The sequence below is a fragment of the Ranitomeya variabilis genome, chromosome 3 (assembly GCF_051348905.1).
Source record: "Ranitomeya variabilis isolate aRanVar5 chromosome 3, aRanVar5.hap1, whole genome shotgun sequence".
NCBI classification, from domain to species: Eukaryota; Metazoa; Chordata; class Amphibia; order Anura; family Dendrobatidae; genus Ranitomeya; species Ranitomeya variabilis.
In genome coordinates this window covers 686,129,485-686,146,247 of record NC_135234.1, presented here as the reverse complement: position 1 = coordinate 686,146,247, position 16,763 = coordinate 686,129,485, and the positions used below count along the sequence as shown (strand labels likewise).

The 16,763-nt window shown below is 48.0% G+C and overlaps 1 protein-coding gene across 1 annotated transcript in view; it reads right to left on the bottom strand.

The window, feature by feature from the left end:
• Positions 1 to 13,367, bottom strand: part of GPD1 (glycerol-3-phosphate dehydrogenase 1) — a 60,819-nt gene extending 47,452 nt beyond the window's left edge. The window contains exon 1 of the mRNA XM_077298061.1: positions 13,124 to 13,367. Within this exon, the coding sequence (XP_077154176.1) occupies positions 13,124 to 13,161 (38 nt within the window). The 5' untranslated portion in view covers positions 13,162 to 13,367. The remainder of the gene's footprint in view (positions 1 to 13,123) is intronic.
• Between the last annotated feature and the right edge of the window lie 3,396 nt (positions 13,368 to 16,763).

Here is a 16,763-nt window from a genome sequence, read left to right as displayed (position 1 = left end):
AGGGTCCCAATATGGGGTACATTATACCAGAAAGAGTCTCAGGACTAGGGATATTATACCAGGAAGGGTCCCAATATGGGGTACATTATACCAGGCATAGTCCCAGGACTAGGGATATTATATCAGGAAGGGTCCCAACATGGGGTACATTATACCAGGAAGAGTCCCAGGACTAGGGGTATTACACCAGGAAGGGTCCCAATATGGGGTACATTATACCAGGAAGAGTCCCAGGACTAGGGATATTATACCAGGAAGGGTCCCAACATGGGGTACATTATACCAGGAATAGTCCCAGGACTAGGGATATTATACCAGGAAGGGTCCCAATATGGGGTACATTATACCAGGAAGAGTCTCAAGATTAGGGATATTATACCAGGAAGGGTTCCAACATGAGTGACATTAATAAAGGAATGGATGAGGATGGGGGACATTGTTACAGGAAGCTGCCAGGGTGGAGGACACCATCACATAGAAGGTGAACACATAGGTCTTTATAGGCTGTAGAACGCTGCAAGGGCACATACATTTGACCAACATGCAGGTGGCGGCCCAGGTCCAAATTCTGCATCAGGGTCCGTTAGACTAGTTATGCCACTGGTCATTTTGTTATGTGTCAGTGTATACAACCCCTGGCAAAAATTATGGAATCACCGGCATTGGAGGATGTTCATTCAGTTAGTTTTGTAGAAAAAAAAGCAGATCACAGACATGCCACAAAATTAAAGTCATTTCAAATGGCAAGTTTCTGGCTTTAAGAAACACTAAAAGAAATCAAGAACAAAAAATGTGGTAGTCAGTAATGGTTACTTTCTTTAACCAAGCATAGGGGTAAAATTATGGAGTCACTCAATACTGAGGAAAAAATTATGGAATCACCCTGTAAATTTTCATACCCAAAAACAACACCTGCATCAAATTAGATCTGCTCGTTTAGTCTGCATCTAAAAAGGAGTGATCACACCTTGGAGAGCTGTTGCACCAAGTGGACTGACATGAATCATGGCTCCAACACGAGAGATGTCAATTAAAACAAAGGAGAGGATTATCAAATTCTTAAGAGGGTAAATCATCACGCAGTGTTGCAAGAGATGTTGGTTGTTCACAGTCAACTGTGTCTAAAATCTGGACCAAATACAAACAACATGGGAAGGTTGTTAAAAGCAAACATACTGGTAGACCAAGGAAGGCGTCAAGAAAGGAAACAAAGCAATATGTCTCCAAAACAGGAATTGCACAACAAAACAAATGAGGAACGAATGGGTGGAAACTGGAGTCAACGTCTGAGACCGAACTGTAAGAAACCGCCTAAAGGAAATGGGATTTACATACAGAAAAGCTAAACGAAAGCCATCAACACCTAAACAGAAAAAAAAACAAGGTTACAATGGGCTAAGGAAAAGCAATCGTGGACTGTGGATGACTGGATGAAAGTCATATTCAGTGATGAATCGCAAATCTGCATTGGGCAAGGTGATGATGCTGGATCTTTTGATTGGTGCCGTTCCAATGAGATTTATAAAGATGACTGGCTGAAGAGAACATGCAAATTTCCACAGTCATTGATGATATGGGGCTGCATGTCAGGTAAAGGCACTGGGGAGATGGCTGCCATTACATCTTCAATAAATGCACAAGTTTATGTTGATATTTTGGACACTTTTCTTATCCCATCAATTGAAAGGATGTTTGGGTCTGATGAAATCATTTTTCAAGATGATAATGCATCCTGCCATAGAGCAACAACTGTGAAAACTTTCCTTGAAAAAAGACACATAAGGTCAATGTCATGGCCTGCAAATAGTCCGGATCTCAATCAAACTGAAAATCTTTGGTGGAAGTTGAAGGAAATGGTCCATGACAAGGCTCCAACCTACAAAGCTGATCTGGCAACAGCAATCAGAGAAAGTTGGAGCCAGATTGATGAAGAGTACTGTTTGACACTCATTAAGTCCATGCCTCAGAGACTGCAAGCTGCAATAAAAGCCAGAGGTGGTGCAACAAAATACTAGTGTTGTTTTGGAGTGTTTTTTTGTTTGTTTTTCATGATTCCATAATTTTTCCTCAGAATTGAGTGATTCCATACTTTTTCCCCTATGCTTGGTTACAAAAAATAACCATGGCAACACAAGATCTATTACTTATAAAGAAATAAAAACATGACACAAAGAATTAGTGGAAGAAAAATGGCCGTGATGTTTATTTAGGGTTATCCAATAAAACACATAACTTTAATTAAATAAACTCATATAAATATCCAGTTTCCAATATACCAAATCCAATCCGCCCAAACAAATGGGCGATTTTCCCAAAAGCCAAGCCTCAAAGAGGCGAGGCCCCCCCCAAACCACACAGCCACTTTTCTACCATTGTCTGTAAATTCAAATTAAAAATGTCTAAACCGATGTCTGATAAATGGACCAAATCATTCCTAAATAGTCCAGGTAAAAAACCCTCCAGCTCCTCGTGCCTGAAGGAAAAACCACCAATCAACGGTAAAAATTTACACATATTCCTATTAACCCTTTTGCGAATTTTATCCAAAAATGACAGCTTACTGTCAGACCACAAAAATCTAGGTATTATCTCAGAAAAAATAAAACCAACCGAAGGGAATAACTGCTTAAGGTTGCAAATGTCCGATCTCATGAGAGCTAACAAATCAAGAGTTTTAATCCTACCAAGGTCATTACCTGCAAGATGAAAAATGACTAAGTCTGGAAAAGGGAAAAGGTTAATATTTTTTTTAAACTGATAACAAAAATTGGACCAAATCATGCCCCGAACACTAAGCCAATAAACTTGAACGTCAGTAGCATTAAAAGAAAGATTCTCAGAATACACTCTCTGCCTTGCTCTCTTCTCTGCCCAAAAAATGAATGAGTGTCCCATAATCCAGACTATGATAGGACCTGAAAGGTAAATGAAGAATTAATAGTCATAGAGCTCGTGGCGAACATACAATTTGAATCTTCTAGAATCCCATCTACCCAATTTCTGAATTAATACATCATCCAAACCCGCTCGGGATGCTTCAGTAGCAGCACCTATACGAAATGAGTGGGAAGTAATTCGTAAATGTTGACAATTTAAAAAACATAAGCATTTTTTTAAAACAGCATTAAATTGAAATATTGTGACTGGAGATCCGTCCATATGAATAAACAAAGAACCTCCGCTCCCAGGCCTTATCAGGAGCCAGCGCTTTAAGCTATAAACTGGGCAGATTGCAGGTACAGAGAAAGAGTTAACTCTGAGCCTAGACCCCCTGCCTAACTGGTCAGTTTTAGATTTTCTAATAAATAAGACCAAAAAAGAAACCTCAATAGTGACGTCAGCGAATAGCAAGCCAGAAGGCTCTGTTTTTTTAGCTGACACCACCTCACCAACCCTTAAAGCTCCAAAATATGTCAATGTAAAAATTGCATGAAACAGCAAGCTTTCTTCAAGAGAACTACAAACCTTTGAAAGAACTAAACATAAATCCTGCAAAAACGAAAAAGTGATCGGGCGTCTAGAATCTGCCTTAAAATTAGATCTCTTCAGACCCTTTAAAAATTGTTTTAAAGGAAAGAAACCAGTTAAAGGGGGGCTACCCCTTAATTTAAGAAAAAATGACACACCCGCAAGGGATTTGGCTATTGCTGCATAGGAAAGGCCTATATTGGCCAGAGATTCAGCAAATTTGAGGCCCGAAAAAGCACTAGAAGTGGTATAATCTAGGTTGTTCAATATACAAAAATTCACCCATTTAAGCCATGCGGCCGAGTAATCGGCCCATGATCTGCCAGAAAGCGAGTTCTTAATATAGTGAGGAATCAGATCAAGATTAAATCCCAAATCGACTGAGGGTAGGGAGTCGGTTCCAAGTCTGCGACGGGTACCTGTGAACGAAAAATTGACTGCTCATGCCTAGCCAGGAAACCTGCAGAAACTGACCATTTGGATAAACCCTGGTTAGCCTTAATCCAAATGTTGTATTTCAAGCAAAGAAAAACTAACTGCCTAAGGATAGCAGAAGCCCATTTATTCTTTGAAGACAGGGTATTAATAGAAAAAATCACCCCTTGGTTTAAGGACAAAACGACAATTCTAGAATTTTTAATTAAAGGGCCCCATAGATAAAGTCCTAAAAAAATTACAAAAAGTTCAGAAACCATCGCAATGTTTGTAATATGACCATCCGTCCATTGGGGCGGCCAACGGACGGAGCACCAGTGAGATGACAAAAAAACACCACCGCCAAAGGTGGAGTCAGCTGCAAATGAAAATGGGATAGAATCAGCAGAGATAAAAGCGGATTGCCAAGATGAATGTCCATTAAATTCAGAAAGGAATTTAAGCCAAATTTTAACATCCTCCTTCATTTCTGAAGAAATTCTAATATGAAAAGAAGGAGATGTTACACCTGAAGTCGCATCATATAACCGCCTAGAAAAAACTCTCCCAAAAGGAATTATGCGGAGAGCAAAATTAAGCAGACCCAGTAAAGACTGGAGTTCTTTTAAGGTCAGCTTTTTTCTACACAGACAATTATTAAGAGCATAAGTTAGTTTGTTAATTTTATCAATTGGGAGTCTGGATTCCATCTTGACAGAGTCTAAAGTTATTCCAAGAAATTCAATGGAAGTACAAGGAAAAACAGTTTTTTCTTGGGCAACAGGGACCCCAAAATAATCACACATTCTCAAAAATCTATTAAGCGTGTCCAAAGCAAGAGTGGAATCTGGGGGACCTACAAAAAGGAAATCGTCCAAATAATGCAAAATTTTGACATTAGGGGAATTGAATTCCAGAACCCAATGTAAAAATGACGAAAAAGTCTCAAAATAAAAACAAGATAAAGAAAAACCCATGGGAAGGCACTTGTCAAAAAAGAAAAAATTATCAAAACAAAACCCCAAAGAATTGAAACCCTTGGGATCTACAGGAAGCAGGCGAAATGCCGACTTAATGTCTGATTTAGACATGAGTGCATTAGCGCCGACAGACCTAAGCATTTCAATGGCAGAATCAAATGACGCATAGCTAACAGAGCAAACATCTTTATTCACTTCATCATTTAAAGATGATCCAGAGGGATAAGATAAATGATGAATTAAACGGAAGGACCCGGAATCTTTTTTGGGAACTAAGCCTAGAGGGGAAATTCGAAAATTTTTAAAAGGAGGGGAGGTGAACGGACCCGCAACCCTTCCCAGTTTTAACTCGCTGAAAATTTTATCCCTGGCTACATCCGGATTATCCGCCAAGGAAGGAAGGTTTCTTATAATATTACATCCAATCCCTTGAAATGACGGGACAAAAAAACCGTTCAAAAACCCGTCAAAAATCAATCTACTGCTCGGAAAGTCTGGGTATTTGTTTAGCCAATAAACCAGACTTTCCAGCTTCACTGGTGTCTGAGCCCTTTGAAACAGAGTCCCTGGAAAGAGTCTGCTGTGCGGACTGTTTTTTAAAACATCTCGACATAGAGTGTGCGTTTCCACAAAACGAACACTCATGCCGAAAACGACAATTATTGTTCCACTTACAGCCGGAATCATTGAAAGCAAAGCAGACACCTTTCTTAGGGACGACCGATGAAGCTTGTTTCAAAGATGCCTGTCTCTGAGGCAGCATTAAATTTATCCATAATCCGACATCTTTTACACCCCAGGAGAGGCCAGGATGAACAGCCAACTTTTGTCTAAAGGATTCATCATAGTTTAGCCAGGCAAAACCGCCAAAGTTGCGGTATGCCTCCAAAACTATGTCGATATGTTGAAACAATTTACTACATAACCCAGGGGATTTTTCGCCGAGAACAGCCGAATAGATGGAAAAGGCTTGCAACCAATTATTAAAAGATTTAATATGACCCCTTTTAGGGTCATCAACATCAGATTTATCATCACGCCTTTCAGATTTACTAGGCTGTTCCCTGCGAGGAAGGAGGGAAAACAAATCAATATATTGATTGCTCCAAATGATTTCTTTAATTGCAGGGCTTAAATGAAACCCTAAAGGAGAAAGCTCACAAGTGAGAGCTTCTTTGAAATAATTTTGAGGACAAGAAGAGGGAAACGTGATGTTTGAATTGCTAAGATTGACAGCTGAATGAGAAGAGGATTTAAAAACCTCACCCAGCGTTTCTGACATCACATCCCTAATCATGTCCTTAATCTGAAGGTGAGAAACAGACAGGGGCACACAAATGTTCTCACCGCTACCGTTGTCTTGAATGCTGCGATCTGGTTGGCAGCCAGCGCTCCAGCCCTCCAAGCTGGGCGAGCGCCGCTGCATTCCGGCTGGAGAAGGCTGGCAGCAGACATCTGCTTGCGTTGCTAGAAGATCAGATGCAGGAGCAGGAATCTTGATAGAAGGTGAAGCCATTCCTAGTGGAGCGCCTGACAGAGGGGTTTCAGCAGCGCTTTTACGGCTGCACCTCACCCCTGCTATGCCGGCGCTCCCAGATGACGCGGCCGACGCTGGTCTCTGCGCCCCCGATATGCCGGCGCTCCTAGATGACGCGGCTGTCGCTGGTCTCTGACGCGGCTGATGATCTCGCGCTGGACTGCGCGATCTCGTCTTCCTTGAGCGGGAAGATCTCCTGGCCGGAGCTTGAGCACGCCGGCGTGGCTGTACAGATGACCGCGGAGCTGAAGACGGTGGCGCTGCAGGACCTGGAACTCCGCTGAATGACGGTGAAACAGGAGCGACTTGCAAAGAAGACTCTTCATCAGACGCCGGTAAAGGAGGGGGGGAGACGGCATCAGTAGCTACCGGTTCAGGTTCTATAGCCAGGCAGCTCTTCAGCCAATCTACCCCGCCCTCCGAGCTGGCTCTGGCGATCAGCTGCTGTACCAATGCTTCCATCACAGAGGATCTTCTCTTCTTCACCGCAACTGCGGACTGACAGCTGTCCATAAAAACTGGGTCTTTATATAGTAAAATTAATCTGCCCAACAACCAGATTATCCAATGGAAAGCCTATAAAAAGGCGCAAAAGACACCAGCTGGAACTGGTTCTTCTAAAAATAGCCCACCTAAGCCAACTGACATGGCCATGAAATTAACCCTTAAAACCAATAGGGCCATAATAATAATTCAACTCTCTAAAGATCTGTGCAGCCATGAGACCCCCCCTGTATTCTTTTTTGACTTGCGGGGGGGGACTATCATTACAGACTACCACATTTTTTGTTCTTGATTTCTTTTAGTGTTTCTTAAAGCCAGAAAGTTGCCATTTGAAATGACTTTAGTTTTGTGCCATGTCTGTGATCTGCTTTTTTTCTACAAAATGAAACAACTGAATGAACATCCTCCAAGGCCAGTGATTCCATAATCTTTGCCAGGGGTTGTATGTGTACCCATAAAATCCTGTGGATTAAATTGTATGCCTGTCATGATTCCACCACTCACTACGTACTGGACACAGCGAGTTGACAGCTCAGCCACCCTATAGAATCAGGCTTGTGCTGAGTTGTCAGTATTATGAGAGATAGTCCAGCCGCAAATAAGGGCCAGGGCGTGCTTGGTTTCTTCCACGTGTCTTCCTTTGTGGGTGATTACCTGGCTGTCAGTGTTGCCAGAGTAGCTTTAGCTCGGTGGTGTGTGTGCACGTCTTGTTTCCCAGTGCTCCGTTTCAGATCTTTTGCTGCCTGACCTTGGACCTTGTCTTTGATCATCCGTTTGCCTAGCCCCTTTGTCTTGATCCACTATCTTCCTGGAATTCTAATCTCGGACTGTGACCTGACCATGCCTTTGCCTTACTCGTCTGTTTATGATGAACCCTCTTGGTATCTGACCCCAGACCTCTTGACTACTCTGTCTCACGGCTTGCCTGTGAATAGTGACTCCGCATCACAATACCTACTTTTGGGCCACCCTGTATATTACATACAATGATCTGCGTCTAACGGCAAATACACAGAAGGAAATAAGTTATCAGTATTCAATAAAGTTTATGGGAAATACAAAAACAGCCAAGTTAGTGCATCACTGCAACCAATTTACGGGCTCCAGACTGTAAAAAATAATAGCATCACCGTTGGATGAGCGTTCAGACCAAACATTCCTCCAGGTCCAACAAGTGACAGGTTATGCAAGCTAAGTGGAAGCGCACTGTTGCTTCTCGCCTCACTATATGGCCATTCATCAATGCAAATAATATTCACAGGTGATGTTTGACAGGGAGATGTGTCATAAGCAGGTCTGCCGATCTATGAAGGTATCCTACCGGATGCACGCTCACCCACGGCACCTGTACTGGCGAGGAGTTCCTGCATGCTGTCGTCAAGGTGAATAATCTACACAAGGACAATATTACATACTGTCTGATATAAATTATAAGTAAAAGTGCACTTAATCAATTTATCTAAAATCCCAGCCGAGGGGACTGAATACAGAGGTGTAAATTAGTCCGGTACGATTATTCCCACTCAATTAAGCTCCGGCAGCAGTGATGTATAATGTATCGGCACATGGGCTGAGATAGGCGGCAGGGACTTCACACTGATCATATAATATGTCGGAACGGCTCCACAATTAATAGAGTCCCAGGATGAGGCCGACGGGATATTGTGTACATGATGTTCTTCAAACAAGGGCTGAGCCACCCGGAGACGGTGTGAGCACAAGAGCAAGACAACATCAGCAGGAGAAAAGCCATGGAAAATAGGCACTTTTTTTTCCTTTTTCCCCTCCCATTTATTTAAATGGGTTCAAACCGCTAAAAGAATGGACACGCTGCAAATTTATAAAACGCTTTGATGGCTCAAATCCGCAAGGATAAAATAAGCAGAATGTGCAGGAGATATCAGAAATCTCGCTCACTTTGCTGGTACTGTAGGGTATTTTTAATTAGTGCTGTATCTGACGTACCCTTTAAAAAGATGACATTCCGGCAGGCTATGGTACCACCTATGGGTTACGGTAACAAGACTGTACTACTGAAAGCGGGTACAAGAAAAACTTATTGGTGCTGTTAAACAAAATATATTTAAGACTTTACAATTGTTCACAGCGAGGCGAGATGGTGACGTGGGACAACATAGAGTCACACGCCAACATCCCTTCTTGAATAAGGCCTTAGGACATAGTCTCACGTACATGTGGTGTCTATTTTTTCACAAATAAAAACACACACCCATTATAATTTATGGTGCTGATCATTTGGCTGTTTTTTTTTTTTCATGGACCGTGTGTCCATGCAAAACTCAAGGAGGGAGACCTGTTTTTTTCCGGTATCATGGATGATAAGGGTCAATACAGTTCTAAGGGTCCATGAAAAGAACGTGCATCAAGATGGCATCAGTGTACAAGCCGTGTGCTGGAAAGTAACACCGCAAAGTATAGGAGAAGCTGATGACACATGGACTATATATTGATGGAAAAAACGGACACGCTGATGACACTGATGGTAAAAAACGGACACGCTGATGACACTGATGGTAAAAACGGACACGCTGATGACACGGATGGTAAAAAACGGACACACTGATGACACTGATGGTAAAAAACGGACACACTGATGACACTGATGGTAAAAAACGGACACACTGATGACACTGATGGTAAAAAACGGACACACTGATGACACTGATGGTAAAAAACGGACACGCTGATGACACTGATGGTAAAAAACGGACACACTGATGTGCAGCGCCCCAGAGTCCTGGTCGTTGCAGTACTGTGGCTCCGCCGCTAAGGGGGCTATGGTACGTCTGATGGCACTGAAGGAGTTCATCTGACCAGGTATCACATACACCAATACATTTTACAGTCGGGCCTCCAGGGGGAGCTAAGGGTGCTATTTATTAGGCCACTCCTCACCGTGTGGGTAAAACTGGGGGTCAGGCAGGAAGTTAGTCAGAAAGCTGACTGGGTTGGAACCAGGCAACACCTGGTGGCAGAGGGTGTTGTGGGGAAAGATTCGGTAGGGTCCCTGTCAGGTTTGGGACCCTGACAGAGGCCTGGCTACAAGAAAGAACGTCACGGGACCGTGCCTGCTCAGCATAGCGGCGGTGCCCTAAGAAAGGAACAGAAGCGAGATATATAGTGCTGAGTGAGAAACGAGATCAAAGCAAGAGGAGAAATACCAGTAGGAGTCGTGCTGTAAGACCGAGGCAACATCCTACTGAGGCGCACAACCGGCGGCCGGAACGCCGAGGAAGTATTTATATATCTAGCTCCAAGCAATACTTCAAACCAACGGCAGGACAGTCAGTCTCAGGCGGGCTGTCTCACATACATCACCTATGAAGACATGGGGGGCGCACTAGGAGAGGGGCGACTCTAGGGTCCCGGAAGAGCTCCGAGCCTACTCGTCATACGGGTGCCGTCCTAACCAGAACATCAGGGAGGGACGGAGGAGAAGAACATCATCCGAACGAGTTGTGAGGGAACATCAGAAACAGACACAACAGTTGTGGGGTACTATCCCGTAAGCACAGCAGGGGAGGACCACAACACATAGCGCTAGCGGGAAGGCACAGATTTCCACCTGCAAAGAGAACTCTGGAGGTGCCATTGGGCCGGCCGGACTTGCGTAGCCTGGTGAACCGTATTCCGGACTGAGGACCCAGAGATCTTCAGTAAAGAGGTAAAGAGACTGCAACCTGGTGTCCTCGTTATTTATTGCACCGCACCACCACCACTACCATCATCCACCACATCTACTATTCACTGTGCGCCCCTCGGCAGGGTCACGGACCGGGCCTAGCCACCGTGACAACCCCAGAGCAGAGACTCAGAGGCCTGGTACCGGGTACCCCTCGGCCCTGCGGCAGTGGGGGCGCTGCAGATGACACTGATGGTAAAAAACAAACACGCTGATGACACTGATGGCATAAACGGACACGCTGATGACACTGATGGCAAAAACGGACACGCTGATGACACTGATGGTAAAAAACAGACACACTGATGACACTGATGGTAAAAAACGGACACACTGATGGCAAAAATGGACACATGGATGACACTGATGGTAAAAATGACGCACTGATGACACTGCCTGATGATCAATTCCCTTTAAGATTTCCACACTAGCCAGTTAATTTTCAATATATCATCATTGGGCAGTCTATGTTCCCGTCATTCCCTGCAAATTATATTATTTACATATTCTGAATCCTAGAAGCAACAGCTGGCCCCTGGCATCACATAAGCCGGTACATAGCCATAGGTGTCGAGGGCTTTGGGATGCCACTTTGTCTTAACCAGGATATTTGGATACAGGCCTGAATTTTTGCCCTGAGTATAGAGGCCCTGATGGGACAAGGAATAGGCACAGCGCTCCGGTCACCCGATGTCGCCTGCCTGGCAGTGGCAGGTAGAGCTGGATGCCATTCATGAAGGCACTGTGACTCCTTCTGCAAGAAAGATGAATTCAAATATTGTGCAACAGACAATTGGGAGTGGCAAAATCAGAGAGCGGGTTTGTGTCCTCCATGTGTCAGGATGAGGTGGGGGAGAAATAAAGCTGCTGCCCCATCTCCTCTGTACATGGAGTCTAGTCATCTACAGGCCGAGCAGCACATTGCCTCACTCAGCAGAATCCAATCCCGCAGAAGTCGCACTTCCACATTATATCACACAGTAGAATGTAGAACAGACGTCGTACAGAGTGACATCCTGCCCTGACTATCTGCAGGCTGGTGTCCAGCACTGTCCTCTGCCTATAGACTGTATGCATGGGAATAGTCACAGTCCTGGAGCCAAAGACTCAAGGGCCACATCAGACCAGAGAACAAGGATCTACAAAGTCCCCAAACTTCTGAGACTTGCAGAACATGGAGTCTTGCCTCGTTCCCCCCTAACCTCAGTAAGTTCCCTGCAGCTCCTCCCTGCAGTGTAAGAGGAGAGGCCCTTAGGTGGAATTTGCCCTCTTCAGCACATAGGCCATAGTGCAGAGGTTGTGTCATGAGCGCACAAGACTGCCTGCAGATAACAATCAGCACTGTAGAGTAAACTTCTGCAGATCTCTAGGGTAAGGGTCATGAAGGACTTTAAGCAGACATTGTTGGCCACGTGCACTTGCCTGAGGGGCAGCAATTTTGACCACGAGCACTCGATGGGGGGCAGCAAAACTAGCCATGTGCCCTTGACAGGGGGCAGCAATGTTGGTCATGTGCACTCGCCTGCGGGGCACCAATGTTGGCCACGAGCAAGCGTCAGGGGGTAATTTTGGCCACGTGCACTCAATGGGGGGCAGCATTGCTGGCCACGTGCACTCAATGGGGGGCAGCAATGTTGGTCATGTGCACTCAATGGGGGCAGCAATGTTGGCCACGTGCACTCGCCTGCGGGGGAACAATGTTGGCCACGAGCAAGCGTCAGGGGGTAATTTTGGCCACGTGCACTCAATGGGGGGCAGCATTGCTGGCCACGTGCACTCAATGGGGGGCAGCAAAGCTAGCCACGAGCACTCGATAGGAGCACGGCAATGTTGGCCTTGAGCACTGGAAGGGGGGGGGCAGCAATGCTGGCCACGTGCACTCGACAGGGGGTAGCAATTCTGGCCACATGCACTCGACGGGGGGGCAGCAATGTTGGCCACGTGCACTCGACGGGGGGCAGCAATGTTGGCCACGTGCACTCGACGGGGGGGCAGCAATGCTGGCCTCGTGCACTCGACGGGGGGGCAGCAATGTTGGCCACGTGCACTCGACAGGGGGCAGCAATTTTGGCCGCGTGCACACGCCTGCGAGTGCTAGGTAGTTCTTTCAGTAGTTGACAGTAGTGCCCGGAAGCACTGGGAGCATCAGCATGAAATTTGCAAATCCCCCCACCCCATATCTGCCAGGTTCTGTGTCCTTTATACTAAATTGCAGCGTTCCTGGTAAAGAACCCCACTCTGTACTTCGCACCCTGTCAGCCCCACAGGCCACATACAACATATGACCATCTGATGTGTCAGTATAAGGAAAGATCACAGGGGAGGGAGAAGCGCAGCATGTTGATCGTGGGTACATCATGTCCTCCCACGAAACAAAGGCCTGTGTGTCGGCCCCAGAGTCACCTGCTGCTGTACGGGGGGCACAGCGCTGCAGCTGATCCTGGAGACACTCAGCCTTATACTAGGCACAACACAAGCGCCATGTACAGATCACACAGCTCATCTGCGCAAACTCACCAATTGCCAGAGCCAACGATGCAAACTTTCAGTGCCATGTCGCTGTGCCCAGCCGCAGTGCAGACAGCTCCGTGCTGCGCCCTCCCCGCTCACAGCAGCGCCCGAGACTTCACCCAGCGCCAAACTCTTGGCATTTAAACCTGAGCTGTCAGTCTGCTGCAAGCCCGGCCCCGCCCCCGGCCGATGATTGGCTGAGCGCTCAGCAGTGGCCCAACTAATCACTGGCAGTACAGCGCCAGAATGTGCAACCGGCAGGAGCCGGACTACAGGAGCCGGGCAGTCACTACAGGAACCGGCTGTCACTACAGGAACCGGGCAGTCACTACAGGAGCCGGGCACTCACTACAGGAGCCGGACTACAGGAGCCGGGCAGTCACTACGGGAGCCGGGCAGTCACTACAGGAGCCGGACTACAGGAGCCGGGCAGTCACTACAGGAGCCGGACTACAGGAGCCGGCCAGTCACTACAGGAGCCAATCTGTCACTACAGGAGCCAATCTGTCACTACAGGAGCCGGCTGTCACTACAGGAGCCGGGCTGTCACTACAGGAGCCGGCTGTCACTACAGGAGCCAATCTGTCACTACAGGAGCCAATCTGTCACTACAGGAGCCAGGGTGTCACTACAGGAGCCAGGCTGTCACTACAGGAGCCAATCTGTCACTACAGGAGCCGGGCTGTCACTACAGGAGCCAATCTGTCACTACAGGAGCCAATCTGTCACTACAGGAGCCGGCTGTCACTACAGGAGCCAGGGTGTCACTACAGGAGCCAGGCTGTCACTACAGGAGCCAATCTGTCACTACAGGAGCCGGCTGTCACTACAGGAGCCAGGGTGTCACTACAGGAGCCAGGCTGTCACTACAGGAGCCAATCTGTCACTACAGGAGCCGGGCTGTCACTACAGGAGCCAATCTGTCACTACAGGAGCCAGGCTGTCACTACAGGAGCCAATCTGTCACTACAGGAGCCAATCTGTCACTACAGGAGCCGGCTGTCACTACAGGAGCCAGGGTGTCACTACAGGAGCCAGGCTGTCACTACAGGAGCCAATCTGTCACTACAGGAGCCAATCTGTCACTATAGGAGCCGGCTGTCACTACAGGAGCCGGCTGTCACTACAGGAGCCAATCTGTCACTACAGGAGCCGGGCACTCACTACAGGAGCCAATCTGTCACTATAGGAGCCGGCTGTCACTACAGGAGCCGGACTACAGGAGCCGGGCTGTCACTACAGGAGCCAATCTGTCACTACAGGAGCCAATCTGTCACTACAGGAGCCGGGCTGTCACTACAGGAGCCAATCTGTCACTACAGGAGCCGGGCTGTCACTACAGAAGCCGGGCTGTCACTACAGGAGCCAATCTGTCACTACAGGAGCCAATCTGTCACTACAGGAGCCGGCTGTCACTACAGGAGACGGCTGTCACTACAGGAGCCAATCTGTCACTATAGGAGCCGGCTGTCACTACAGGAGCCGGACTACAGGAGCCGGGCTGTCACTACAGGAGCCAATCTGTCACTACAGGAGCCAATCTGTCACTACAGGAGCCAATCTGTCACTACAGGAGCCGGGCTGTCACTACAGAAGCCGGGCTGTCACTACAGGAGCCAATCTGTCACTACAGGAGCCAATCTGTCACTACAGGAGCCGGCTGTCACTACAGGAGCCAGGCTGTCACTACAGGAGCCAGGCTGTCACTACAGGAGCCAATCTGTCACTACAAGAGCCAATCTGTCACTACAGGAGCCGGCTGTCACTACAGGAGCCGGGCTGTCACTACAGGAGCCGGCTGTCACTACAGGAGACGGCTGTCACTACAGGAGCCAATCGTCACTATAGGAGCCGGCTGTCACTACAGGAGCCAATCTGTCACTACAGGAGCCAATCTGTCACTACAGGAGCCGGGCTGTCACTACAGGAGCCAGGCTGTCACTACAGGAGCCAATCTGTCACTACAGGAGCCAATCTGTTACTACAGGAGCCGGCTGTCACTACAGGAGCCAGGGTGTCACTACAGGAGCCAGGCTGTCTCTACAGGAGCCAATCTGTCACTACAGGAGCCAATCTGTCACTACAGGAGCCGGGCTGTCACTACAGGAGCCAGGCTGTCACTACAGGAGCCAATCTGTCACTACAAGAGCCAATCTGTCACTACAGGAGCCGGCTGTCACTACAGGAGCCGGGCTGTCACTACAGGAGCCGGGCTGTCACTACAGGAGCCAGCTGTCACTACAGGAGCCGGCTGTCACTACAGGAGCCAATCTGTCACTACAGAAGCCGGGCTATTACTACAGGAGCCAGGGTGTCACTACAGGAGCCGGCTGTCACCACAGGAGCCGGGCTATTACTACAGGAGCCAGGGTGTCACTACAGGAGCCGGCTGTCACTACAGGAGCCGGCTGTCACTACAGGAGACGGGCTGTCACTACAGGAGCCAATCTGTCACTACAGGAGCCGGGCTGTCACTACAGGAGCTGGCTGTCACTACAGGAGCCAATCTGTCACTACAGGAGCCAATCTGTCACTACAGGAGCCGGCTGTCACTACAGGAGCCAGGGTGTCACTACAGGAGCCAGGCTGTCACTACAGGAGCCAGGCTGTCACTACAGGAGCCAGGGTGTCACTACAGGAGCCGGCTGTCACTACAGGAGCCGGCTGTCACTACAGGAGACGGGCTGTCACTACAGGAGCCAATCTGTCACTACAGGAGCCGGGCTGTCACTACAGGAGCTGGCTGTCACTACAGGAGCCAATCTGTCACTACAGGAGCCAATCTGTCACTACAGGAGCCGGCTGTCACTACAGGAGCCAGGGTGTCACTACAGGAGCCAGGCTGTCACTACAGGAGCCAATCTGTCACTACAGGAGCCAATCTGTCACTACAGGAGCCAATCTGTCACTACAGGAGCCAATCTGTCACTACAAGAGCCAATCTGTCACTACAGGAGCCGGCTGTCACTACAGGAGCCAATCTGTCACTACAGGAGCCGGGCTGTCACTACAGGAGCCGGCTGTCACTACAGGAGACGGCTGTCACTACAGGAGCCAATCTGTCACTATAGGAGCCGGCTGTCACTACAGGAGCCGGCTGTCACTACAGGAGCCAATCTGTCACTACAGGAGCCAATCTGTCACTACAGGAGCCAATCTGTCACTACAGGAGCCGGGCTGTCACTACAGGAGCCAGGGTGTCACTACAGGAGCCAGGCTGTCACTACAGGAGCCAGGCTGTCACTACAGGAGCCAATCTGTCACTACAGGAGCCAATCTGTCACTACAGGAGCCGGGCTGTCACTACAGGAGCCAGGCTGTCACTACAGGAGCCAATCTGTCACTACAAGAGCCAATCTGTCACTACAGGAGCCGGGCTGTCACTACAGGAGCCGGGCTGTCACTACAGGAGCCGGCTGTCACTACAGGAGCCGGCTGTCACTACAGGAGCCAATCTGTCACTACAGGAGCCGGGCTATTACTACAGGAGCCAGGGTGTCACTACAGGAGCCGGCTGTCACTACAGGAGCCGGCTGTCACTACAGGAGCCAATCTGTCACTACAGGAGCTGGGCTATTACTACAGGAGCCAGGGTGTCACTACAGGAGCCGGCTGTCACCACAGGAGCCGGGCTATTACTACAGGA